The 27,242-nt window shown below is 49.8% G+C and overlaps 1 protein-coding gene across 4 annotated transcripts in view; it reads left to right on the top strand.

Annotated features, from left to right (window-relative positions):
- The window catches only part of FOXP4 (forkhead box P4), a 133,613-nt gene that overhangs the window by 42,754 nt on the left and 63,617 nt on the right, over positions 1–27,242 (top strand). For all 4 annotated transcript variants that reach the window (XM_038379963.2, XM_038379964.2, XM_043500355.1 and 1 more), the window contains exons 2-3: positions 859–1,057; positions 22,605–22,694. In XM_038379963.2, the coding sequence (XP_038235891.1) occupies positions 875–1,057; positions 22,605–22,694 (273 nt within the window). In that variant the 5' untranslated portion in view covers positions 859–874. The remainder of the gene's footprint in view (positions 1–858; positions 1,058–22,604; positions 22,695–27,242) is intronic.

Here is a 27,242-nt window from a genome sequence, read left to right as displayed (position 1 = left end):
AAGACTAGAAAGGGGCCACCAGATTACCTAGTCTGACCTGCTCTGCACCACGGAACACCAAATTTCACCCACATGGCTCCTATTGATCCCAAAGACTCTAGGTGCCTGAGGACTGAAATGTTAGTCTAACTAGACTACGTGCCTCTGCCAGAGCACAGGAGAGGCCTGGGTGCCACCAATGCCCCAGGCTCCTGCAATGGAAGGGAATGATTAGGTGATCCCAGCAGGTGAACCATTCCTCACATTGCAGAAGAGGCAAAAACACCCCAAGGTCCCTGCTAGTCTGACCTTCCCAGTCCCAGATCTGGTGATCAGTCAGACCCTGAGCATGTGAGCATGACCCACCAGCCAGGCATCTGGAGAGACGATTCATTGGGGGGCAGTGGGGAGTGGGCTTTAGGGAGGGGTTCAGAGGAGGAAAGAAGGGCACTTCTCCAAGTCAGTGGCGGGAATGGAGGTGGATCCGGGGTGAGGAGAGCCCTGGCAGGGTGGGGAAGACCTGAGCGGGTGGAGGTGGGTCGTGGTGAGACGATGCCCCAGGTGGATCTTGACAGGCAGGATGGTGGGGTGTTGGAGGAGGAAATGGTGCATGGCCCCGCCTTGAGCTCGCTGCTCAAGGGCAATGGTCCTACAACTCCTGCTAACCAGCTGCCTCGTGCCGATACTGGGGGCTGTAGAAAGGGCAGATGCAAGGAGGGAAGGGGAACCCTGCCCTGGTGAGGCCAGGGTAGCAAGTACAGGCAACACACAATGGGGGGCTGCTCTCCCCACAAGCCCTCGTAGCCCGGGAGTAGCCTCTTCCAGCACCTCCAATAACGCTCTGCTCAGGGACGCTGCTGCTTCTCATTGCTCACTCAGGTCCTGCGAGCAAGTCATGATGGTTGAATCTGCCTCGGAGACAATACGCTCCACTCCCTCCAGCCAGAATGGGGTCAGCAGCCTCACCAACCAGACAGACGGAGGCGGCGGTGGCGGTGGAGGAGGAAGGGAAGGAGGCGGCGGGGAAACCAATGGGGAAATGAGCCCGGTGGAACTCCTGCATTTTCAGCAGCAGCAGGTAGGAAAGAGCCCCTCTCTCTCTCTCTCTCTCTCTCTCTTCCCTGTGTCCTGTTTTTTTTTTTTTTTGCATCCCCCAGTCTTTGGGCTTTTGGGACATCTGGAGACCTGCACTGGAAATCCTAAAAATGTTGAGCTGGAAGGGACCTCGAGTGGTCATCCAGTCCAATCCCCTGCGCTGAAGCAGGACCATCCCTGACCTGTGTTTTGTCCAACCTGTTCTTACAAACTTCTAATGGTGGGAAGTCCACAGCCTCCCTTGGATGCTTATTCCAGAGCTTCGCTACCCTTACAGGTTAAATATCAGGAAAAACTAACTTCGTCTCCTTTGCTGCAGATTAAGCCAAATGCTACTTGCCCGACTCTTCAGTGGACATGGAGAGCAATTGATCAGTCCTCTTCGTAACGGGCCTTAACATATTTGAAAACTATTATTGGGGCTCCCCTGCCCCCACAGTTGTTTTTTTCTCAAGACTAAACATGCCCAGTTTTATCTAACCTTTCTTCAGAGGCCAGGGTTTCTAAACCTTTTCTCCTCTTTGTTGTTCTCCTCTTGAGTCTCCAATTTGTTCACATCTTTCCTAAATGCTGGCACTCCAAATTGGACACAGGACTCCAGCTGAGGTCTCACCATTGCAGAGTAGAGCGGGTCAATTACCTCCCATGTCTTACATATGGCACTCCTGTTAATAGACCCCAGGATGATATTGGTCCGTTTTGCAACTGCATCACGCTGTGGACTCATTTCAGTTATGAGCCACTATCTTCCCCAGATCCTTTTCACAAGAGCTACTGCCTAGCCAGTTACTCCCCGTTGTGCATTTGATTTTTTTTTTCCCTAAGTGAAGTACTTTGTATTTAGCTTTTGTTGAACTTTGTCTTGTTAATTTTCAAACAAGTTCTCCAATTTGTCAAGATGGTTTTGAATTCTAATCCTCTCCTCCAAAGTGCTTGCAACCCCTCCCAGCTTGGTAGCATCGGCAGATTTTGTAACATGCTCCCCGTTCCATTATTCAAGTCATTAATGAAAATATTGAGTAGTACCTGGCCCAGGACTGACCCTGCGGGACCCCACTTGGTTCCTCCCAGTTGGAGAACGAACCATTGGTAACTATTCTTTGAGTGCACCCTCATATGAAAGACCTACTCAATCGGATCCCTCTCAAGCATTGTCTGCAGTGGCATCTGGGAGAACACGATAGCTGCATCTGCTCCACCTGACCTAGGCGCCGCACAAAAGAGGAGGCAGGTGGGGCGGGGCTGCAGCTCTCAATACTTCAGTAAGCTTCTGCCGTCCAGCAAACCCCACCTCACCTCAACGTGCGTGCCTTGCTCTGGGCCAAGCTTGTCACTTGCTCTCAGCCAAAAGCATGAGTCTCCAAGGACGCCGATGCTGCTCATCGATGGGAAGTTCAGACCAAGGACCTTCCTTGTGGACCCTAAAGATCCCCTTGGCACGCTTGTCACCTTAGTTTTGGGATGTTAGCTCCAATGCTCAGACCAAATTCCGGCATGGGCAGTTGCACCCCACCTCCCTCGGTTCTCCTGCAGTTTCAGCTGGAGATGGTAATCTGCACTTCTGACTGTTCTTTAGTGTTGCAGTGCGCTGTTCGAATGGGTGATGTGCTCTGCTACAGAGATGGCTGCATTTCAGTGCCAGCAGAGTGACTCCTGTGTTGCTATAGTCCGTGTGGCTCTGGGATCCTTTCATATGGAATAAATGTAAGATGGTGTCAAAAGCTGAATGCGTGGTGGTGCCACATCAGGGGAGGGAAAGGGCTGTGAGTTCAAAATGATTGCAAAAACCCACTGGGCATAATGTAGGTAGCTGCTTCTCTTGCTGCTCCATGGGCTCTTCCTCTTTACTCTTGGAGATTACCAAGGTCTGCTCATTCTCTTCCATGCTTTGAGGCTCGCAGCCCTGTAAGGAGGGGCACGCTGGAGAGTGTGCGTAGGCCTGCCTGTGTGAATCTGTGTCTGAGCACGTCGGTAGTTGCACAGATGTCTTTTTGCAAATGCATTTGTGTGCATGAGTCTTGGGCTTGGTGTGCCAGTCAGCTTACGTGTGCATATGTCTCAACCTGTGTGCATGCATGTATTTCTATGTGCATCGCTGTGCTCGTGCACATAGGCCCTTTTGCCCATGCTGAGTTCTGGGGTGCATTGGTGCACATATAGCTTGATCTCTGCATGATGTGCATACACACATAACTTGGGGGATACATGCACACCGAGTTATGCACATGCCTGCTGAGTATGTGTGCATACGTGCAGCCATGCTTGTGTAGTTTGTGTGTGTGTGTGTGCGCACAACTCTCGCTCACTGTGCTTGAGTGCAACCAGGGGTGGGATGGCGCATGAATAGTTTAGGCTGGGGAGGGGTGGGGGGGATTGCGTGCATGCCTGCAGGTTACCTTTTCAAAACAAACTTCTGAGAAAACATAAATTTTCCTCCTCGGATACTAAATAAGGCAATGATCCCAGCCTCGTGTGGAGATCGCCTCCCTGAGCCATAAATTCCAGCGTGAAAGCTGTACAAAATTGCTGTGTCTGATACTTCAGTAGCGAGCGCTGTAAATCCATTACCTGAATAACAGCCGTTTCTCACGCAGTTAAGCCACTGTTCCCCTGATCTGAAGGGTAATCATGCATGTAATGCTTCTCCAAGTCACCCCACCGAACGAGATGCTGCTCGTCCTCTCCCCTCCCTGACGGGGAAGGGGGGGTGCAGTTGCCGTCGCAGTGCCCTGCAGAGAGGACGCTGAAATTCACTTAGTGGCAGCGTGTGCTTCAGACTCGCCTAGCTATGGTAAATAGGAGCCGCTTGTTCATTCACAGCTGGGACAAGGCAAGGGGATGGCGGGCTGTGTGCTTGGAAAGCACAAGTGACTTTGCCAGAGCACTGGTGGCTTTTGGCTGGGGATGGGGTAAAGGCTGTTTAATTCCCATTAATGCCTGGCATTCCTATCACACCTGCTGTCCGCTGCCAAACACCCCCTCCCCCCCGCCAGTGAATGCTCACTTGCCCCCTCGTGTGCACTGGGTCGCTCACTTCCCTTCACACGTCCCCGGGTGCTACATGCAGGCTGCTGGGGGTCAGGCAGGTGTGTGTTAGCACCAGAGGCTCATAAAGCACGTCAGAAAGATTAGTGAACACAAGGCTTGCATCCCCGCACCCTTGGAGGCAGGGAAGTGCTGGTGGTATCCCTGTTTCATGTGTGGGGTAGGGGAAAGAGGGCAAGTGACTGGACCAAGTGATGAGTCCATGTGATGAGTCCAGTGGCAAGGAGCCCTAATCCTGTTCTCTAGTCACTAGCCTGCCCTTCCCTCTCAGAATTGGGGAATGGAAGCCAGCATTCATGGCAGCCCTCCCCTTCCAGACCTGGGAACAGAACCCGCGATCCACTAGACCAGACATGGTCTCTGACTAGGTCAATATCTAGATGGGTGATTCTTAACCTTTTCCATACCTGGGCCCCCATTCCCATCCCAGGCACCCCTTGTGCCTAGCAACGTGGGCTGGGCGGGATGGTCTTGACCCCCAGATCGAGAATGCCATGATCAAGACACCCCGTAGTGACGCTGTGCTAATGGAGGGTAATTCAGATCTTTGTCGGACACAGCGGTGGGAAGAGCAACCCGTGTAGCAGAGAGGCGATTTTCGGGATGTGGATTTTAAAATTCTCTTAGAATCTTTTCCAGCCATTGTGGTCATCTGGTCGCTGAATCACTAAATGCATTACAAAGTGCTCCTTTAGAACTGGCTGGTGGGCTGAGGTGGAGAATCTACCCATCCCGTTAGCCCTCGTCGGCCTAAATCCTATCCCTGATGCTGCGGTTTCTTGGCCTTAGCAAATTCTCTCCATTCTGACATTCCAATGGTGTTCGTATCCCAGCTGCCCCAGCCCTGCAGGCACCACCGCCCATCTGGGTTGCTAGTCGGGAGTGATGAGGCAATAGGGGATGTGCTTGGAGTCACAAACTATTCCCCCCGCTCCTCCCTCCTTATCATATAACCCAGGAATAAGGGAGAGCGGGATGATGATGATGATTTGACGCTGTATGTAATTACCCTGTGGAACTCTCTGGCACAAGGTTTTACTTGGTGAGCTTCCAAACATGAATGACATCTGCAGTGACAGTAGCTTCCTAAGGCCCATCAATCTTTGTGCTTCAGGGAACAAGTGGAGCACCAGCTGGGGTCAGGATTAAATGTCCTCATATATAGAGTTTTGCACAATTAGGTGCTTTATGAAGGTTTTCTACTTTCCTCAGACACATCTGGCATTTACCCCTGTCGAAAGCAGGATACTGGACACTGGGCTGTTCCTTTCTGTTGGTTCCCATGTCCCTGCTTGTGCTGCAGTTCCTGAAATGTGTCGATTTTGTTTTTTTAACTATGCGAATTCCACGGAGAGTTTAGAAAAATCGTTTATGGGCCATTGAGGTCTATGGGGAGGAAATCATTGGATTGATGCCATCCCTGAAAGGGGGTTGAAAACACATAATCATCTAGGGTTTAAATGCTTGGGGAGTTCCCACAAAATTGTCCCCAGCCTAACACAATGTGCATTCCTTATTTACACTTAGTTTTGCAAGCCTGGCGTGAATAAACCTCTGGAAGGGAGGGAAGGGGTTGTTCCATTTATAGAGGTGAAATGACTTGCACACTGCAGGAAGAGAAGTCAGAACTGGGACGAGAACTGGGGAATTCTTGGCTTCTGGTGCGGTGCTCGCACTACGAGATTTTACTTCTTTGTCTCTCCAGAAGGCGTGTGGCTTTCCAACTGATCGTGGGGGGTGAGAGAGGTCACGGGGAGGATCCTGGGCGGAAGTTCCTCTTTTGCCGAGGCGGGTTCAAGCCCCAGAATTGGGCTGCCTGTGGGTCTGGATTTTGGGCCAGGCCCCGGCCTGAGCTTTTCGTTGCGTTCATTCCGGTTGCCACCGGTATATCGCGCGCTCTCTTCCCGCGCTGAGCAAGTGCCCGTCTCCTGAGCTCAGAGTAAACAAGGCCGGGAAACGTGAGCTAGGCTGTGGAGTAATGAGGTGACAGAAGGAGAGAGAGATAAACAGAGAGAGTCAGAAGTCAGGCATCTGACAGGAGTTTAGACTGAAACAAACAGCGCTGGAGAGAGCGTGCACGTCATTTTTGAACAAGACGGAGTGTCTGTTTCCACGCAACGGGCAGAGCTGAAGAGCTTGTTTAAACAGAGATGAAAGGAGTGAGGTGACTGCGCGACCTGCAGCCGGCACTTGGTCCCGGGAGAGATTGCAGAATTTGAGTGCAGGAAAGGGGGTTGGTCCAGTCCGGGGGACAACTTGAGAGCTACCTGCCCGAGTTTTGTGCTAGGAAACTAGTCTGTCGTTCTCGGGACTCTCTTAACCCTTTGCAGACTGCAGACGCCTCCCAAAGGGCTACAGAGGGATCCCACTCAGGAGGTGATCACCCCGTTCTCCACCAGAGCTCTTGGCCCAAGTTACCATGTTGTTCCTGCAGTGCTATACACTGTGGTTTAGGAGGGGAAGGGAAGAAGAGATGTTACGATTGAAACTGCCATAACAGGGTAAGATGCCAGCAGATTGGACTTGCCCAAGCTGGACAGGGTCCTCAGCTTGAATGCCTCCCTAAAGAACTGAAACAGCCATTCCCGTAAAAGGGGCAGCTCCTATCCTTGGCCCTGCTAGAGACCTCACCTGTCCAGTTATTTCCAGCAAGGGCCTTCACTTGGTGGGGTGAACCTTGTGTCCCGATGGGCACACCTTTTGGGGCCTGGGAAGGTGCCAAAACCATTTGGGGGCCCAAGAGAGTCCTTGCACCACACTCTGTGCAGGACAGTCTCTGCACACGGCTCAGTGTGACATGACACGTGTGTCCCACCAGCTTGGGCGTCCCATTGGGCTTGACTAACTTGAGTCCTTCCCAATGTGTGCAGGTAGAGACAGATGGCTTGGCTTCCCTGCCATCAGATGTAATATCTCCTGTGGATCTTTAACTGTGACTGATTCTTTTCCCCCACCCCTCCAGCCCCATGCTGTAACCACTATTCCATGTTCTTGTTTCTTTCAAACCTAGGTTTTGCCAGGCAGGGTCAGACCAGGGGTCAATCTAGTTTTGTGCCCTTTCTCTGGCAGCGGCTAACTTGAGCTGCTTCAGAGGAAGGTACAAGAAAACTCCATCATGGACAGTTAAGGAATAACCTGCCCATAGGCAAAGCCTCTCTTCCTGACCTCAGGCAGTTAATGGTTGGTTTATTCCCTGACACATGAGGATTAACACAGCCCTTCCATCCTTGTGTATGGTCTAACTGAACCGTGGATGTTCTTATTTTTTTTATACATGGATGGTGCTTGAGCTGAACCTACTAGCCATGCAGATTGCACACTTGGTTGTGCAAAATGGGCATGCACCATGCAAAGAGGGACGGCGTGTGCAATGATGCCCAATTTGCACGCACATGCCCAATTTGTATGCACGGGAGGATGTGCACATACTCTGCAGCTTCAGCCCAGGTGCCGATGGTTCTAGAGACGGTCTGAATGTCATTTTGCTCTTGGATCTCGTGCCAGTTTCAGTACCTGTCGTGCTGTCCCGTGTCTTGAGTAGCATAATATCTGTGTTAACCTAACAGGCCTAACCAAGATCCTAATCTAGCCCTTGGAGTCTGGGTCGATGTCCGAGGGCTGGGTTCTGATCTTGGTTAGCCCTGCTGGGTAAATGCAGAGTAAATGCATTCCCGTCTGTGGGTTTGCTCTGGATTTACACTGGGGTAATGGGGATTGAAATCAGGCCCCTAGACAACAGCCCCCAGCCTTCTCCGCCTGGAGCGTTGGAAACAGCTTCCTGCCTGGCTTCCGCGGGCCCTTTCTGAACAGGGTGGAGGGGAGGGAGAGATCTTTCCCTTCCCCATCCCCCAAGCAAGGTGATGCCGTTAGGCCTAAATCCCTGGGTTTCAATGGTGGGGCCCAGTTGAGAAGCATCCTGGGATTCAATAGCGCGCGCTTACATTGTGGCAAGGGTCGCTGGAGGGGAAAGGCCAGCCGGGGTCATGGGAGGGTTGCCTAGCATCTGGGAACTCCCACAGTGGTTGCTGTGGGAACGTCAAGAGACCTCCAGCGTGCTAACATCCTGTAACGGGATTCAAAAGGACCCGGGTCTTTGCACATTAATGAGTTTTTAACTCGGGGGGTTAGTCCCCACCCTGCTCCCACCCAACAAGGCACCAGTCAGGTGGGGAAGCTGGGAGGACTGGTGGAATTTTCCTCCAGGGCAGATTGGAGAAGCCCTGGAGGGTTTTCACCTTCCTCTGTAGCATGGGGCATGGGTGACTTGAGGGAGGCTTCTCTGCTCCTTGAAGTCTTTAAACCATGATTTAAGGACTTCAATAGCTCAGACATGGGTGAGGTTTTTCATAGGAGTGGGTGGGTGAGATTCTGTGGCCAGCACTGTGCAGGAGGTCGGACTAGATGATCAGAATGGTCCCTTCTGACCTTAGTATCTATGAAACTCCTCCCTTTCTATGGCCCTCGGGGGGGAAGGTTGGGATGGAAACTGGGGACTAAGGTGGTGAGTGGAGAAGAATCACCCGTAGCAGGATGAGTGATTGGGGGGCGGGGGGTATGTGCCGGATACCACAGCCACAGGTCCTCAGTGCATCCCTGCTGCCCATTGACTGCCGCTGGCTTCACGGGGGCAGGAACCCCGCAGGGGGCAAAGGAGGAGACGAATCTCACAGGGACGCCCACTCTGGCTGTCATCCCAGGCGCTTGGTCAGGTGGCTGCCTGGGAAATGGTGGCACTAACGGGTTGAAAAGCCTGGTGCAGGATGGGTCTGGTCTGAGCCCGAGCAACGCGTCTGGCCTCCCCTGCGTTCCTTCATGCTCCATGTTGTTGTCTTAAATCTTGTGTGGCTGGCTCTATGAATCTCGGGGGGAGCTCCTGTCCCTCTCTGAGTGCTGATACTGATTGTAGGCTTGTGGTGGGGCTGGGCTGACACCTTGCTCTTCCCACACCTAACAGGCTTCTAGCCAAGATTTTGATCTAGTGATTGTGGACGTCTCACTGTCTCTCCTCCTCGGTACCTAAATGGATGAGCCTTAAATTTGACCTGTCTTCCAGAAAGTGCTGGACCCATCCTCTGGAAATCAGGCCCCTTGAAGGTTATTTCCACTTGAATACATAAAAGGTGAAGAACCCCAATGTCTTCTGATAATCTTGGATCCAGAGATCTCCTCTTAAAATGGGGGCTAAGCCCTCTGTGCTGTGTGAGCCTGGAGACCAGGCTGGGTCTTCAGAGGTGAGTCATAAAAGTGATTGTCCTAGCATTTCCCCCAACAAAAGTGGCTCTCGTACTTTGGCTAGACTTTTTCCAAACTTGGTTCGCTCCATTCTGCCTCCTGCAATTTCCCTCACCTCTCCCTGCAGTTTGAGCTAGTTAGGGTATAATCTTCCTATCAAAACCAGTTGTGAGCTGTCGAAAGTGCTGCCAGCCCTCACTCAAGAGGTGGCTGCGTTCCGGTGATTGGTGTGTGTATCTAATGTAAAATGTATCTGGAAAGATTGAGGGGTTTTTGGGGGGGTGTTTTTGAATCCCTCAGGAGAGAAGGTGTTAGTGGAATGTAAGGGATCCATCTTATGTTTTTCCATGTGTCTTGCTTCCTATAAAGTTTAGCTCTTTTCTCTTCGTCCTGCCTAACCCAGTTGACCTTGCCCTGTAGCCAGTGGGGAATGCAGGCCAACGGGCAGCAAGCACATTTCATCTCCAGAAGCAGCCTTAGGAAGTAAACCTATTCCAATGTCACAGACTGTTTAAACTTCTGCTTCCCAGCTGGGTCTGGATGGAGTGACATTTCATGCAGCCTCCCGCTGTCTCGTGTCTCCCATCAATGAGCCAGCATTCAGTTGCAATTGTCTGTGCAGGAGTATTTTGGGGCTCTGGCGCTGGCTTAGAGGGGGCTTCTCCGGGACAATTGGAGACTAATGGGGCCAGCTCCACCATTGGGGGGGGGGCCTTCCCTGCTTCCCCTCCCCATGCTCTCGTTCGCCATTCCACAGGAGATATCCAACTCATGAGTAAGTGGAATGCTTCAGGAGGAGGGGGCCAGATGTGCCTTTAGGCACCACTTGAGGATAGTCGATGGAGCTGCTTGGCCCTATGATGTCTAGTATATTTAGGCACCTCTGGGGTCACGATTGTATCTAGCCCCCCAATGGGGAGCCTCGCTGTGGCTTTTGCCTGCTTGCCCCAGGCAGGCAAGTCCAGCTCCTCCAAAACGTGGGGCCCAAAGCAGGACTTGGCCAAGAAGCAGGCGGGGAATGTCTGCGGCCATGGCTATCCACGCATCACAGGGCTCGGGAGGGACAATGTCCCCCCGGGCGGGGAGGGGGAGGGAGTGCCTAGAACCTTCGTCTCCAAGTTGCGCCAGCACTCTGACATTGCTCTTGAGGAGTTAGGGAAGACTTGGTCTCCTTGAAGTCCCTTTGTTGCAGGGCTTTAAGGGAGGAGGGCGTCGCTGCCATCAGCAGGTCGCTCGGCATGGGTAGGCACTTCTTTTGTGTGTGTGTGACTCACACCAGACAAGGGAACTTTCCAACTTCAGGCAGCTGGGAGAGGGGGTAGGGGAAGGGGAGTGAGAAGGAGGGAGGCAGTGACCCAGAAAGGGAGAAGAGGGGGTAGGTGGAAGGAGAAGGGGAGGAAGGTTCAAAACAGGGAGGAGGAGGTGGAGGGAGGCAGGGAAGGATTGGGAGGTGTCTGGATGGGAAGCAGGAGGAGGGGGAGATCTCAGCAGGAACGGGGAGATGGTGGGATGAAGGTAGGGCACAAGAAGGAAGTTTTGTGGGTAATAAGGGAGGATTTTGTCTTGGACAAACCATCAGAAAACCTGCCTTTTTAATTAACCCATGGGGGTTTTCGAAAATGACTTTTAAAGGCAGCCCTCTACACCAAAACCAAACCAGCTGGCAGCGCATCCTGGAAGATCAACTTCCCAATCAGCAAGTAGAGCTCACTCGTCTGGGAACCCATACGGGAGGTTCGAGACCGTGAACCCTCTTAGTCCAGATTGAAGGCTTGGATTTTCAGTGCAGTCAGGTGCCTGATGCCCATGGAAATCTCCTAAATCTGAATGAGTTTCACTGGGACTTGAGCACCTAACTCTCCTTATGCTCCTTTGGAAAACCCCAGCTTCAGACTGCACAATGCTTGCCTCCATCCCCAAAATCAGCACCCCCTTCTGCTCCTCTCTTTGTCTCCGAACCTGTCAGCCTGAGGCCTCCTGGTAGCACGCTTTCCAAATTGCAATTATATAGAAAGGGCCCATCTGGAAAAGCCATCCCATCCTTCTGCTGTAATATTTGTTCTGTGCTTTTTTTAAAAAATAAAAATAAAAATACTATTTATTGCAGGCAGATGTAAAATAAATGTTAAGGTATTAAAAGCAAGATACCAAACTTATAACCATATCAGCCGTTTTTCATATTTAAAAGGGAATGGAGGTGGGGAGACTCTGGTGTGGATGACACTGTGCTATAAAAGCATGTGGTCACATTTCAAATGTATTGTGTCATATGCTATTATTAGGGTATTTCAGATAAAAATGAGACGAGAGCACTTAAGTGAAACTCATCTCTCTATTAGGTTGCCTGACTTATATTTCATATATGACTGAGCATAAATGTTGTTGTTGTTTTTTTTCTCTTCTCCTCCCCCCTCCCCAATCGTGGGGAGAAGTGAATTATTGGGATCAATGGTCAGACTTGTTCCTTGTGTTCTTCATTAGTGAAAATGGATTTAACCCCTTTAGCCAAGGAGGATCGAAGTCCAGAAGCGTTAGAGTGTGTGCGGCAAAGGGGAGAACATCTGGGGCCAAGAGAGAGAGTTGAAAAAGATTTTTCCCTTTTGTAAAGAATTCTGTTGTTTTTATTAATTTAGATCTCTTGGAGCCATTTGGTTCTTATTATATGAGAATGGGGATGAAGGAAGTGGAGTGGGGGAGTGGATTTCAATATGGCATCATTTACTGTTAATATCCATCTAAAAATATCTGTGTGTGTTTTATTTTAATAGTTCTAATTCTGGAATGTGACAATGTCATTTTTATGAGGGTAGTGTAAAAATAATTTATAATCTTTTTATTCCCAAAAAGCTCTTTTGGGGTAAAAGGAGACTGGGAGGGAGGGAAGGAGAAGATGTAGTATCATTTTTATAGTCCCCTCTTTCCCCCCGCTCTATTAATATAACTTCTGTGGTGGTTGTTTTTTTTATCATTGGAGGTTAAGGCCCCATTCAAAGCTTTGATCCCATCCAGGAGGGAATTCCCTTTGGTTAGTTTCAGCCAATGTTTTACCCCCATGATGTATGGAAATCCACACCCTCCTGCTGCAGTAGAGAGCACTTGGTCTTATGGTATCTCATACTGTAGTGTCTGGGTGACTACTGTTAATTAAAAATGTGCTTTTTTTTTTAAAAAGATTTGGCCCTAATACTTTTTACACTTTTATTCTGCAAAGATTTTCCAAAGTGACCCAGTGATTTTGGAACCCCGACTTGAGACCCCTTCAAGGCGCCTGATTTTTCAAGTGCCTAAGCACCCACCCCTCTGAAAATCATGCCCCTTTTGGGGGGTGTCTCTAGTTGGGCATCCCCAATCATAAGTCACTTCTGAAAACATAGGCTTGTCCTCTTTGGAGTATCCAAAGTACTATCCATCTGGATTCTATATGTACCAGCATCTATCACCATAGCATCTGAATGCTTAAGCACTGCTGTTAGCCCAGTGGCTACCTTAGCTGGCTCGTAAGGTCCTCCCTCTCCTAATTCAGAAATTCATTTAACCGCCTGCGTCCATCCTTAATGCTGAGCCTTGAAGGTTATCAAGTTCTGAAGAGCCCAAAGAAGAATGGAGGGAGCCTTAAGGAGAGAGCCTCTACTGAAAACACCTTGCCTTCCATTCCTGGCCTCCCCTCTAAGTGATCATCCCATCCTATCTAATCCAGTCCTGACTTGGATGCGCTTCTCTTGCGTTTCCATGCTGGTTAGTTCTGGGGCTTCTCCATTCATTGGTTCTGCGGGGACCCAGCTCTCCCTGGCAGTAGTAATAATGCCTGGCTCTTGCATAGCAATTTTCCTCTCTAGTTCTCAGTGCTGTACAAAGGTGGTCAGCATCATTATCCCTGTTTTACAACTTGGAGGAAACCGAGGCACAAAAGTGCAACGCAGGGAGGGGGAGTGACTTGCCCAGGGTCACCCAGCAGGCCAGCAGCGTGAATGGAACCCAGGTTTCCTGAGTGGCAGGCTGCTGCTCTAACCGCTAGGCAAGAAGGTTGTTCAGCAAATCGACTTGCCATAAGGGCTGACGAAAGGCACAGATTTGATGCCCATTGGAGACTGTGTGGAAGCTCAGTCTCTAGGGCCTGTTCAATTTTTAGTCTCCTGGGATTGCCAACATGGAGGCCACAGAGTTCTCACTGGTGGTGTTTTTTTGTGATTGAGATCGAAATAGGACTTCTAGGAACGAGGGATGAGATGCACCAGATCCATCTCGTACAGGAGGACAACTTCATCACCAGGTTCATTTGCTCCTTGGCTTGCTCACCAATAGATATGAAATCTGGCCTAAAGAAGGTGCATTATTCCAGGGAAGAAGAAAAATGCCATGTGTCTTGGGTGGAAAGCTGGATAGTAAACTGTTCCCGCTCTGGGATGCCCACACACTGACTTGTGATGACCTGCTTTCTTCTGAAATTAGAGGGGGGAATACAGCATGTAATATTTATTTCAACCATAGCATGAACTCAAAGGAATCAGGCTCTCAGGTGAAAAGAGAACAGCCTCTCCAGATTCATTAGGCAATAGAGCTGTGGTTATTCAATTTTTCCAGTGCGTCCTGGTGGGAAATTCTTTGCTACAGCAGAATCTCTTATTTCTTCTTGGGATCTGATACTAGCATAACACTTCTGTTGTCTGGACATTGTGTTCGCCACACCCGGGATTAATCTGAGACTCTTTTTTTCCTAGTAGTTCTTGTTGCTCTGGAGTTGTACAGCCTAGCTGCAAAGAAACAGATGAAAATCAAGTATAAAACGTATACAAAGAAATCCAGACACCCCGATTCAGAAAGCTCTGGGCTTTGGGGCAGTTTTGTATTTGGATCTAGATGGGAATTTAGAAATCGGGGAAGCCTCTTTTTTTCCAAGAAACAAAGTGCTTGTATACATACAAGGGGCTTTTTGATACTACTTTTACTATATCTGTTTAGAAACTGGTGTTGTTAAGTGGTGTGATCCTCTAATGTGGACACAGTTATACCAGTACAAAGGTGCTTAAGCTGTACAAACTGTACCAGTATATTGGTATAACTGGATCCCCACTAGGGGTATTCCTGATCTCAGCTTTGTTGGGTAAACACTCCTCACGGATACAGTTAAATCAGCACAAAACCACTACATAGGTCAGATCCCTTCCCCTTCCGCCACCTCAACATTTGCATTCCCTCTGCTCAGTAACAGTTGCTGCTACTGGTCTTGTAAATGAGGAAGCCAGGCGGTGTCAGCTGTTGATGTGAGTGTCTTAAATCTTACAAACTTCTTTTTAAAATGGGCTAATTTACTGATCAAAGACAATCATCCAGGAGACAAATTGGACACAAACTATTTGTTCCTAATTGTGGCTATCGCGCTAATGACTCTTTGAATAGCACTGTGGAGCAGGGTACAATTTAACTCCCCCTCCCCCCTTCCCATTTCATAAATCATTAGCGGGAGGTGAAGGCAAATTCTCTTCTAAGTGGGGACCTTTTTTCTTTTTCACATGTTCTCAAAATTAAATAGCAAAGAATTATGGGTAATTTGGACTCCATGCTTTCTAGATTTAAGGTGTGGTTCCATACTGGTAACTTCAAGTGTTGCTTTTTGAAGCTAATCTTCTGGCCTGTTGAAAAAGGTTAGCAAGTGCAGGTGACCTGTCCAAAAAAAAAAAAAAAAAACTTGCCTTTCATCTCTACTCCCATCTCAAGGTGGTTCTGGCCCTGGTGGGAGCCCCAGGTTGGAATCTGGTAGAGAAAGCACCCGTCATAAATCAAGCAAGATTTTTGTAGGCGCGGCTTCATTGTTTCCTGAGGAAAGACAGCAATGGACTACAGTCATCTCTGGTTGGCAGTGAATATCCCATGACGACCTGCTTTCTTTGCTTGGCAAGTGTCTCCCACTGAGTTTGTTAGAGATGGGCCAGAGCTGCACCGTTCTGCTCCCGCAAGGTTCTGGGGTGTTGAGAACCAGGATTATGGTTTGGGCTGGTCTCTGAACCTTTCATACACTGGCAAAATGGGTCATCTGGGGACAAGATGAAGATGAATGATGTTCCCTCTCTGATCGTGCTATTACCCTCACTCCCACCACTGGTAAGTAGGAGTAAAGTGCTGGTTTTCGCCCATGCAGCTAAGCCAATGCATCTCAGTTCTGGCCAGCAGCTATTTAAGATCTCAGCAGTCTCTCCTCAGTAGTGGATGTTGCCTCAATACCCGTTTGCCCCGTGGTGATGGAGTAGCTGACCTGAAGGCTAAGCCCCTGCGAAGGATGAAAGGCTAATGCCGTGGGTCCCCATCCTCCTGGATGGCTGTCTCAGAGATAGCCCTTGGGTTTTGCCAGCCAGTGCCAGTCATCTCCCATTCAATTCTAACCCATCAGCCTCAGCCCTGGCTTTGTGGTGACTTAAATCACACTCAAGTGGGCCCTGTGGGCATGGCTCTTGTCACCGAGGTAGGAGGGGAAGCTTGGAGTGCAAGTTGCTAGTGTCAGTCAAGTCTGCGGGGTTAGAATGAAACTTTCCTTGGGGGCAGGTCCAGTCACTGCAGGGCATCTTGCACTGAAGCAGCTGGGGCTGGTGGAGACAGCCTGACGGAGTAGATGGACCCCGGGTCTGGTCCAGCCTGGCCGTCCCTGTGTCACGTGACCAGCTCGGTGACTCTGAGCCATTGGGTGAGCGCACTGGCAGTGTAATGCTGGTGTCCACCACCCAGAAGAGTCAGGAGGTGCCGTACCCCAGCCTCCTGGTCGTGCCTGCATGCCGCTGGCTGTCTGATTGAAAAATGCACCAAAACAAAACTGGTACCAGTCGTCTTAGCAGCAGGTGGTTGGAATGGAGAGCTGTCCCGCAACCCCCACGCCTGGCAGATATCTCTGTAACTCTTCTGCTGGTTTCCCTGGCTATCTGGCAGGGCCGGGGGTCCGGGGGGGTGGGAGGAGAGAAGGAGGATGCTTCTCTGGGCGAGCTGCAGGGCTGTCATGGGGAGGCCTCTGTGCGAGATTGGAAGGCCATGCCATTTTTTTTCCTGTAAATCTTGTAATTTCGTGCTTCAGAGCACAACAAAGTGAGAGAGTCAGCAGGGAGTGAATTAAATTGCCCCATGAGAACCTGTTCAGGATGGGCCTGGCTCCTGCATTCCATCCACCCCTCCTTGCCTCCCTCGGCGTGCGTGTGCCTACACGTCACGGGCGTCCCCGTGTCCAAGTGACAGGGGTTTGTCCCGTCTCCCCCGGATCAGCTGGGCTCGGTGCCCTTTGGACACATGGTCTGGCGTTGGCACGAGCCGTATTCTTCTTGTTCAAGTAATTTGCCATCTTAATAAGCCCATGCAGACTTTTACAGGGTTCCCAAAGCCTCATAAAACTAGGGGCTGTCCCCGCATCTACCCCACGAACAAAGCTCTCCTTGTCTGGCTCGTGCAGTTAAAAATGGGTATCTCGGAGCCCTCTATTGCTGGCTACAGCAGCACGGTCTCCTTTGGCAACTAGGCTTCTGATCAGCTCAGCCATCATGCTGCGGCATTGCCTTCGCTCAGCTTCTCTCCTTTTGTGTGTCTGCTTTTTCCTTTCTGTCTCGTGCTTAACTTCTAGAGAGCTGTTGGGAAAATAATTCAGAGAGTTTGGAGAGCGAGAGAGAGAGAGAGAATTCTGGGAAGGCAGCATTACCTAGTGGTTAGGTCAGGGCAGGACAGGTAGCTGGCACTCATGGACTCTGGTGCTGACCTGCTGTGTGACCTGGAGCAAGCCACTTCCTCCTCACTCCATGCCTCTTCCTGCCCTGGTCTGCAAAATGATCTCAAAGCACTTTTTGCCAAGGTCAGCTAATTTAGCCTTGCAGCTCCCCCAGTGAGTTCAGTGTTGTCTCCATTGAAGGAGAGGGAAACTGAGGTTTGGGGGGAGGGGAGGGAGGCATGTTAATGGATTTGCTTAAGGTTGCACAGTAGGCCAGCAGAGTTGGGGATAAAACCCAAGGTCTCACTCCAAACGAAAATCTGCCCTTCCTCTTACAAAGATACAGTGAAGCGTGGAGATCCTTGGGCAAAAGTGGCTACAGAATAACCTCACTGTGCGAGACCAGTGAGGGATATAGTCAAAGGTGACATAGCTGATCTTTACACATAGTGCCTGTGGGGAGCGGGCTGAGGTACAGCCACGAGGGTGTCCAGGTCTGCTTGTGCCACTGCAAAGAATTGTGCCGTGTTGCCCCGTGCTACATCTGTGCAAACTTGCTAGTGCCTGATTGTGTGTTCCCATGCACCTTTGGAGTGCCTCTTGCAGCTGACATGGAATTTCTGCTCCTCACAGAGATGCTGCCAGCTTGAAATCTAGTCAGCTTCAAAAAAGGAATTTTAAAAAGTAGCTTCAGGTTCTAAACCTGTCCCTGAATCCTCTGGCCAGTTTTTTCCTTTTCTTTTTCCTTTTTGAGGTTTGATTTTTCTCTACCTTTTTCTGTGTGAAAGGCCCTCACAAACAGAGGAAATTGTCTCCGTGGGGGAAGCTGGAATACTGAGCCTGCACAAACTACTGTCAGATGGGAGGAGTGGAGAATTCAGCATTTATTTTGCAGCTTGTCTGAACACACAAATTTTATAGGTAGAGGCACAACCCTCCTAGTGTGGACTAATAGCAGTTTAAAGATATTTTAGACTGGAATATCAATTTCCATGTGGGAAAGGGAATCTGCTGTTCTGGATTAAGGACCTTGATACTAACAGTCTCCACACAAGCTGTTGCAGTGATTTAACTTTTCTGTAAGAATCATGCCCCTAACTGATCTAGTTACATCAGTACATGATCTGTGTGTAGAGCAGGCCTTGAGTGTAGGTAAATGAGAAGAATTTCAGACCAATTTCTAAGTGGACGATGATGCATCTTCTGTCCCTACTGCAGGCTGGCAGGAATTGTACTCATAATAATCTGCCTCGTCCTAGTCTGGGCGTTTGTGCAAAGATCTTTGGGGTTTGATCATCCTGCAGCAGGTTCACGTGTGTGTGTGTGTGTGTTTTTCCCCCTCCCCTTTCCCCACCAAGTTTTCTTTTGAACAAACTATAAAAAATTCAGCGTGAAACTGGGTAGAAACTGCCCTGAATTTTCAGGTGGAAACAGGCATTTGGTAGTTTTGCATAAACCCGTCTACCCAGGGTTCCTTGAGAAAGAAGTTTTGTGAACCCTCTGATCTTGTGTTCACTGGCAGAGGGAGGGGGAATTGTGTGTTTTGTTTAGCTACCACAAGTTAAAATGCTAGTGATAGTTTAAACACGTTTACATTTTCATACAAGAACCTTGGTGCTTCCCTTCATGCTGTGCTCCCTATAAACGTTTGCAAAGCTACCTCTTTATCCACCTTCAAATTCCTCCTCAAAACTCTCTCCCTTGCCGTGATGCCTTGACAATGGCTAGGCTGATGGTGCCCTGAGACATCTGTCCATCACGCTGACCAACATTGTCTCATCATTTCCTGGTCTCCTCCATCTGTCAGGATCCATCTGCTGGTCTCCTGTCTTGTATTATACTTCAATTGGAAGCTCTTTGGAGCAGGGACTGTCTGTCCTGAGTGTACAAGGCTTAGCACATTGGGGTCCTGCCCGATGAGTGGGACTCCCGGGCACTACAGTAATACAAATAATAATGAGTTATCAGGTCAACGTAAAGAATACAGGAGAGGGTAGGGTTTGCCTTGATGTGCTCATGCACGAGAAAACACACTGCCTTGTCTTCCCTAGGATTTTACCTCGTGTTTGTTCCATGTACTAACAGGAGGTAAGAAAATACCATCTTTCCTAGTGAAGATGTGCCCTCAGAGGGTTTGTTTTGGGGTTGTGTTTTTCTGATGATGAAAGCTAAAACCAGGTGAATTCTGGGCATGATTTCCTTGTGGTCATTTTGCACTGGCTGCCTACTGTTCTCCTGGTTCCCACCTGCCCTTTAAGTCCCTCTGACGAATTTCTTGCCCCTCCGACCTCCGCTTCGGCCTTGAAGCACTTGATTTGTGCCCAGCAGTGCACAAAGGTAGGTAGGTGAATTGTTCATTGTTCTGTAGTCTTGTGTTTTCCCAAGTGCTGGGAGTCCATCAGGGCTTGTGGATTGACTTAAGTGCCTAAATACAGTCCTAAGAGACCAATTTTAGCCTCCCCTTCCATGTGTTGTGTTTTGAAGATCTTTGGTTTTTGACTTTCTTTGATTTCATAGAGTATAAGCCAGAAGGGAAATTAAATCTAGTCTGACCTCCTGTATATCCCAGGCTATTCAATTCCCCCCTGTTACCCCTGTGTTGAGCCCAATAACTTGGGTTAGACTAAAGCATTTTGGTCTTCAGGAGTCTAAAATGTAAGTGTGCCCCAAATGGAGAATAAGAGAGACTGGGTTGCCACTCTCCAGAGCAGTTGCATGATTCACAAACGCAGCTAAAAACACAGGTTAGTTCCTGTCTGTGCTGCAAAACTGACATGTGCTTTTAGCTGTGTTTGGGACACAACTCCTTTTTGTTTGCGTCTCTTGATGTGGTATATTCTGACAGTGTAGCTGGAACCGCACCATATCGAGATGTATTGTACCACAGTGTATGTGTGTGTGCGTGCATGTGTGTTTACTGGAGAATGGTGTCTAAGTATAAAATGACAGGTTTCAGAGTAGCAGCCATGTTAGTCTGTATCCGAAAAAAGAAAAGGAGGACTTGTGGCACCTTAGAGACTAACTAATTTATTTGAACATAAGCTTTCGTGAGCTACAGCTCACTTCATCGGATGCATAAAATAATTTTCTTTCTGTGTGTGTAGTAGATGCAACCTGCAATAAGGACCCCCAGCTTCAGTAGCCACTTTGAAATAATCTGAAGATTTGTCTCTTGCATCTTACAGTTTGTCTACATGGAGAAATGGACTGGGATAGCTATCGCTTTGGAAGCGGATTAAGCCAAACTGAAAAAGGTGCTGCTGCTCTGGAATGAGAGTGCACACAATGAGCTAATCCAGAATAAGTAATGCACTTTCAAATCACACCTTGCCTTATTGCAGAAAACTTCCTGGTGTAGACAAGACCTAAATTAGACCCTTGGTTTAAACAGTACCCAGCTAATCTTTTTGTGATGGTCCATTGGATGGCTGCTTGAGAGGGGTTTAAATGTTTATGCGTGTTTGATCAACGCAAGACAAAGATTAAATAGATAATTATGCTGACTGTATGTGTGTGAACATATAATTATACTGTGTATATGCTATATATGTGATGGACAACCTGATTTGCTTGTGTCCTGTGTAATGCGCACACAACAACACGGATTACATTGAAATGGCGTATTCATTAATTTAATGACACTGTGTATGTGTAATTATGTAGGTAACTATATTATGTGCCTTACTCCTATCCACATGCATTTGTATATGTAATTACTCTGGGTATATGCAAGGGAGTATGCTAATCTCTCCCCTTTCGAGTGTAAATTCAGCTGCCCCTCCAAACAGTGTGTACGGTACAGTATATACTGTATAAATGCCTGACGGAAAGTAACTTTGTTCTTTATAGCTGGAAATGTGGAAAATTAACAAGCGGCTCTTTCTTTGGGACACACCCTGCAAGTGCCTCCACCGCCTTGGAGCACACAGCCGCCTCTTGGAAGCCAGGGCCTTGATTTACGGCCGTGGCGTTGACAGCTCGCTGGAACCCACATGCTGTTTGCAGCACCGCCAAGCTGGGCTATGACCCTCCGACCTCTCCCCCTCCACTCCCCCCTCCTGTCTCTGCGCTGTAATAAAAACCTGTCTTGCAGGCAGGACTACAATGACTTTGTTGTTCAGAAAGGTACCTCCCCTCCACCCCCCCCCCCCAAAAAAATCTTTAAAAGCAAAAAATAAGGAACGTATGAGGAAACGGACCTGGGAGCAGTACCACAGGATTGTTTGTGTTAGAATTTATTCCCTTCTCTTTGCCTGCTCTCAGCTCCTGAATGAAATCTCTCTGTCCTGTGCTTCCCTTGCTCTTTTGCACACCCTCTCGGTTTCTTTTGCACGTTTCACCAGTTCTGGTAGACGCTTTGGCTCTTCGGCTCATTTGCACGCGTGTGTTCTCTTGTGCGCTCCTCATGCTCACACACTCATTCTCATTGTTGCTCTCTTCCTCGTGCCCTGGTGCACTCGCTTGATTGGGCTTGCCTTCATTTTCACCCACCGTTTCCCCCGCTTGCTTTCACAGCGTGTTTTTGCATGCGCCTTGACTGGCAATCTCGCCAACTTGTGCTTTTCTCCAATACCAGTGAAGCGTTTCATTTTTAGTTAATGCAAGTGACTTAAATATTATTGAAAACAAATCCAGTGAATGCTCAGGAAACTAATAACACTTTCCAGGCAGATGCCCATAAAATAAACAGATTCATGTGCGATCATTAGTAAGTACCGCTAAACTCCTCTCCTGCATTGCTGAAAATTATCTGCAGAATGTCCACATTCTTTCACTGGTTATTCATTTGGGGTGAAATCCTGCTCTTTACTTGATCTACTCCTCTGCTCCCCTCCAGCCACCTAACAAATGGATTTAGCATCACCACACCCCTGTGAGGTAGGAAAAGATGAGCATGTCCATTGTACAGATGGGGAACTGAGTCACAAACCAGCAAAGTGACTTGCCCAAGGTCAGACAGGGAATCTGTGCTATAGCTAAGAATAGAACCTGCCTCTCCTGAGTCCAAGACCATCTTCCTCCTAAGGCAAGCAGAGAAGGATAGTTCCAACAAGTGAGCTGCTTTCTTTTAGTGCTATTCCTTGCCTTATCCCTCCCTCTCTCTTTCATCCAGTTAACCTTAAGGGTCTGTCTACACTGCAGTCAGACACCCGCAGCTGGCCCGTGCCAGCTGACTCGGGCTCTGGCTAAGGGGCTATTTAATTGCAGTGTACACATTCAAGCTGGAGCCTGGCCTCAAGGACCCTGCACGGTGGGAGGGTCTCAGAGCTCAGGCTCCAGCCCCAGCCCGACCGCCTACACCGCAATTAAACAGCCCCTTAGCATGAGCCTTGAGCGCCCAAGTAAGCAGGCATGGGCCAGCCACAGGTGTCTGGTTGCAGCATAGACATGCCATAAGGGGCTTCCTGAGACCACTTTGTCCTGCTGGCTGTACCAGTAAGTGGGTCTGTCTCCAGTTGGATGGTGTCTAGGCAGTGAGCGCATACTCAGGTAGATAAGGCACAAGGAGCTCGAAAAGAGAAATGATCTCTTCTCCACCACCACCCTCTTATCTTTTCTTTTCTTTGTTTTTTTTCAGGCTCTCCAGGTGGCAAGACAGTTCCTTCTGCAGCAGGCCACGGGGCTGACCTCTCCTAGCAGCAATGAGAACAAGCAGCCCGCAGTCCAGGTAAGGCAGAGAAGCACCTGCATCCAGACCCTTGTGGGAAGCGTTCTCCTAGCACAAAGAACTCCTTTGCTGGGGTTTGGCACAACCTCCAGAAAATCATTTGTGTGTCCTGGGTGGGCTTCCCAAGATCACCTCCGCAGTGTAGGAGCGTCATTGACTTTCAGCAGGACGGCGCTCCTAAGTGATTGCAGGTGCTTTGGGAAGGCTCATCCAGTCACACACACACACATGCGAGCTCTCACTCTCCCTGCCATAGATTCCATGGCTTAAAATCACCTACAGGGTGGTCTGGGGCTCCATTACGACTCCATACGATTTTTAACGACTTTGTAGAGTCCCTGTCGAGTCCCTGCCCGTCTCCTTTGGGCTTCACCATAAGAGAATTCAATGGGGGAAGGAGGGGACAATGTCACCGATACTTGGGATACAGGTTAAATTTCAGGAGAGGAGTCTTCCCCCCTCTCTCTTTGTTTGTTCTTTTTGGGCTGCTGGTGCCAGATGGTAAATGCTTAGGGGGAGGATTAGGACAGCTATTGCAAATCCAGCTAGCCTGTGGCTTCTTCATTTCACCCAAGGAGAAGGTCTTCTGCTTATGTGGGTTGTGGGGGGTGGGCTGGCAGAGGCGGGACTCTGGTAGTGGGAGGCTGTTTTTCAGTAGGTGCGTATTAATGAGCTGTGTGTAAGGGGCACATGTTTGTGGTGGGAGAGGGTTGCGGGGGCATAATATTGGTGTACGTGGAAGATTTGGGGTTGGGGGAGAGTGTGTGTGAGAGTAACAGAGGTACTCACATATGTCATGGGACCATATGGAAGGATATGATCCTAAGGCCATGTAGCTATCATGGAGAGGCTTACATCAGGGTAGGTGTGGGATAAGGAGTTGTTTGTTTTATAGTCTGACCCAGGATGACGGGCAAGGGTCCAGGAAGGAGGTGGGGTGGGTGGATGTTGCCAGGTTAGGGAGGGAGATGGGTTAATGACCTGGCCTTTCACCTCTGCAGATCAGGTTTTAAAACCCGGCTCAGGTCACAAATGGAGTTGCATTTGGTGGACTCCTGTAAGGCCCCATTTGCCTGCATCATAAAACCCGCAATGCATCTTGGCTGCAAAGCAACCAGTGGTCAATTCAACGGGAGCCTGGATTTGGAATCCCAAGCAGGGGAGGGGGCTGCATGGGTCAGGAATGAGGGATGTTGGCACATCTGCGGAGCAAGGGAACAACAGTCGACTTCAGTATCCCCGGCTCAGGCCGGTCCCGTTCATCCCTCTTTTCTTGAGCACTCAATTGATTCACAAATTAAACATGAGGGAACGTGCTGGGACTTGCCCCTTTCCCCCCAGAGTGGTCCTGTTGCTCTGTAGCTGTCTGGACACCACCCTGGATTTGGCAACCAAGGACCTGGCGAGAGAGATGGAAGCAGACGTCTGTAGGGCGCTGGACCCTGTGGAAGGACTGGGCAAGTCTGTCTCATATGGCAGTGGAAGAGTGTCCCAGGAATCTGAGACACCCCACCCAAGGGGGAGAGTCCCCTGGAAAGCATTCTTGGGGCCAGCAGGCACGTGTGCTGGGGTGAGATGCTAGGACAGCTAGTGCCCGTGGCTCTGTGGGGCAAAGGGTGATACCCTGGCTCCTCCCAGGAAGCTTGCTGGGGTCACTGGCACTACGGGGGGGGGGGCGGTTACTGGCAGTGGGGTTTGAACCTGGGACCTGCCGCACTGAAAGCATGAGCTAAAAGAGTGACTCATGAGATGGTAGTAGGTCTTTATCCTCTTACAGGGACCAGCCGCTATAGGGAGAGAGATACCAGGGTGCTTTACACTGGCATTGACAGGGCACTGCTGAGCGGGAGAACTGTGCTGGCAGGGGGAGTAAAATCGTGGCAAGAGGGAAAGGGGGCTGAAGCCTGGCCCCACCCCCTCAATCTCTACAAGGGGGTGACCATGGTCATGGACCCCCCTCTCCCCTGCACCCTTTCACAGGCAGCGCCCTTCTCTACCCTCAGCCTGTTGATGGGAGGTTCCTCCCACCAAGGGGGTCAGCAAAGGGGCCCTAACTCCAAAAAGAGAAGGAGAGGGGGAGAGAAGCAAGGCCCAAGTGAATGTAAAGTGACAATTTAAATAGCTGTGTGGAGGGGCTCTCCCTTCAGGCTAATTAAATTTATCGGGCAAACAGCAGGTTACCTTATTAGATCCACGTGGGTTTTAATTAACAAAGGAAAGTAATTAGCACGAGTTCTCTCTGAGCCGGAGGTCCTTCCTATAGCAGGCAGAGCTGGCTCTGAAGCCCACTGGAGGTGGGAGGGGGAACCTGGGGCAGGAGGGAGGAAAGGAAGGTCAGTTTCTGCTCACCCAGGTGCCCCAGAGAGCGAGATCCTCGGGACAGTTTTGTTGCCATTTGTTTTCCTCCCACTGATCTGGCAACACGTGCCTGGAATGGGATTAAATTCATGCCCCCGCCTCACTTTTTATTATTATTTTTCCTTCCTCCCTCCTGTTCTGTTGCCAGCTGTATAATTGCCTCCTGATCTTTTTCCCCCATCTCTCTCTGTCAGATCTGTCTCATTCTCTGCACCGACAGCATTATTGCTGGGGCTGGGCCAGGGGGTGTCTTTGAGCGGCTGGGGGTATCCACCTCCCTTCCCCTCTTTGGCAAACCTGATATCGAGCGCATTACAAATAGAGGGGGTTTGCCTCGCCTCGTGCCTTCGTTCCCCTTGACCTCAGTGTGCTTCAGATCAGGCCTGTGGTGTGTTGTGGGTTGGAATAGCTTCTCTGCAAGAGCACTGGAAGTCCCATTCCTTGAAACCTTTTAAATTTTTATTTGGGACAAAGCACTAGGGGAAGGAATCCCACCTTGGCAGGGACAGGAGACTGGGCTGGATGACCTAATAGATCTTTCCTGTCTGATAGCTGCAGGCTTGAAACTCCCCAGAAAACCTCCATCCCTTTAGCAGGATAGGATGGAGTCCAGAACCACTCTGAAACAGGTCTCCATTTCCGTCCCACCTGCCTCAGAGGCACAGACCCCCCGTAGGGACAACGGACCTGCTGCCGCCTGGCCTTAATGGGTTTGAAAGTGAAGGGGATGAGGGGAAATCACAGCTGCGGTATTAACAGTAATAATTAGTCAGGGTTTCTCTCGCGCAAGCAGCCAGCTTTTTCCAATAGTGTTTTCAGGAAGGAAATGCAGTCATTGGATGGAAAATATCTTGAAAGAACAAAGACAGTACGAGTGAAGTCAGATTCCGGTTACATATCTCTCTCTCTCTCTCTCTCTCTCTGTGTGTGTGTGTGTGTGTGTGTGTGTGTGTGTGTGTGTATTTCTCCATTTCTCTCTTTCACGTTCTGTTTTCCCTCCTCCTGTTTCTTCTCCCATGGTGTGTGTCTCTTTCTGTCACTGCCTGTTTATCTTCCCTTTCACCTTCAGTTCTTCATGATCTGCTTTCTCTCTTGTGCTCTGTTCCTCCATCCCACCCCGCCCTTTCGCAGCTGTCTGTCCATCCATCTGGCTGGCTTGTTCTGAATTAAGAGTCCAGCTTTCTGCCCCCCCCCCACCTCCGCCCCCGCCCCTTTGTCTTGCAAAAGAACTTGTGAAAGTTGTAGGCTGTATGAGTCAGGAATAGCAGCCTGTCTCCCCGCCCCCTCCTTCCCGGCTTGCCCCTGCCCAGCAGCTGGAGGAGGATTTGAAGGAGGGGAGATAGAGGATTAAGCAGAGTCCTTTGAAAGGAAGTTTATCTAACGGGGAATGGTGTGGATGAGATTGACCAGGAGGGTTTCTTCAGACTGAAGTGGAGAAGGAGAGAGGCTCTTGTATGGTGAGACGGCACAGGCAGGGAGCAGAGCTTCACCACCACCAAATCCGGTGGGGGGGCAGAGAGCATGGAGTGAATGAGGGAAGCACACCGCTCTTGGAGGGCGCTATGGAATCAGAGGCCTGGGGAGACTTTTGTGAGTGAGGTTCCTAAACAGCCGTCACTTCAATTGACTTCAGTGGGCGATGCAGGTGATCAGCACTTGTTCAGGATTAGGCCCCGGAGGGATGGCTCCTGCAATCCTTGTGTTGTCTCACTTGTCGGGCAGGAGTTAGGCATGTGGCCTGGCTCCCCAAGTTGCTCTTTGTCTGGCTAGCGGCCTGATTCTGCACTGGGCTGCTGAGCTCGTGCTGACTTCCCAGGGAGCTGAGGGCACTCAGACCTGCTCAGCACCACCCTGTGGAAGCACAGTCCAGTTGGCCATAGAAACTGGTTCCTCCTGCGCACCTAGTGCAGTGATCTGGTGAGCCGGGCTCTGTTCTGGTGAGCACCGCCTGTCCTTTTCACGCAGGGCCCTCTGTCTGTCAAGTTAAGGCTATGACACACACCATTGTTTAATAGGGGACTGGATGAAACAGACTCTGGGGGTTCAGGCTGGCCTGATTTGCGGCTCTCGGTTAAATCCAGATAAAAAGTTCCTCTCTTTCAGCTGAGTTTCACTTTGGAGATTTTTGGAGTTTGTTCAAAATGAAGGGGATGCAATCCCCCATTCAGGCTGAAACCAGTCCCCCAAACC

This window comes from Dermochelys coriacea, chromosome 21 (genome assembly GCF_009764565.3).
Source record: "Dermochelys coriacea isolate rDerCor1 chromosome 21, rDerCor1.pri.v4, whole genome shotgun sequence".
Lineage (NCBI taxonomy): Eukaryota > Metazoa > Chordata > Testudines > Dermochelyidae > Dermochelys > Dermochelys coriacea.
Note: the sequence above shows the minus strand (reverse complement) of the source record. Positions and strands in the feature narration are given on the sequence as shown.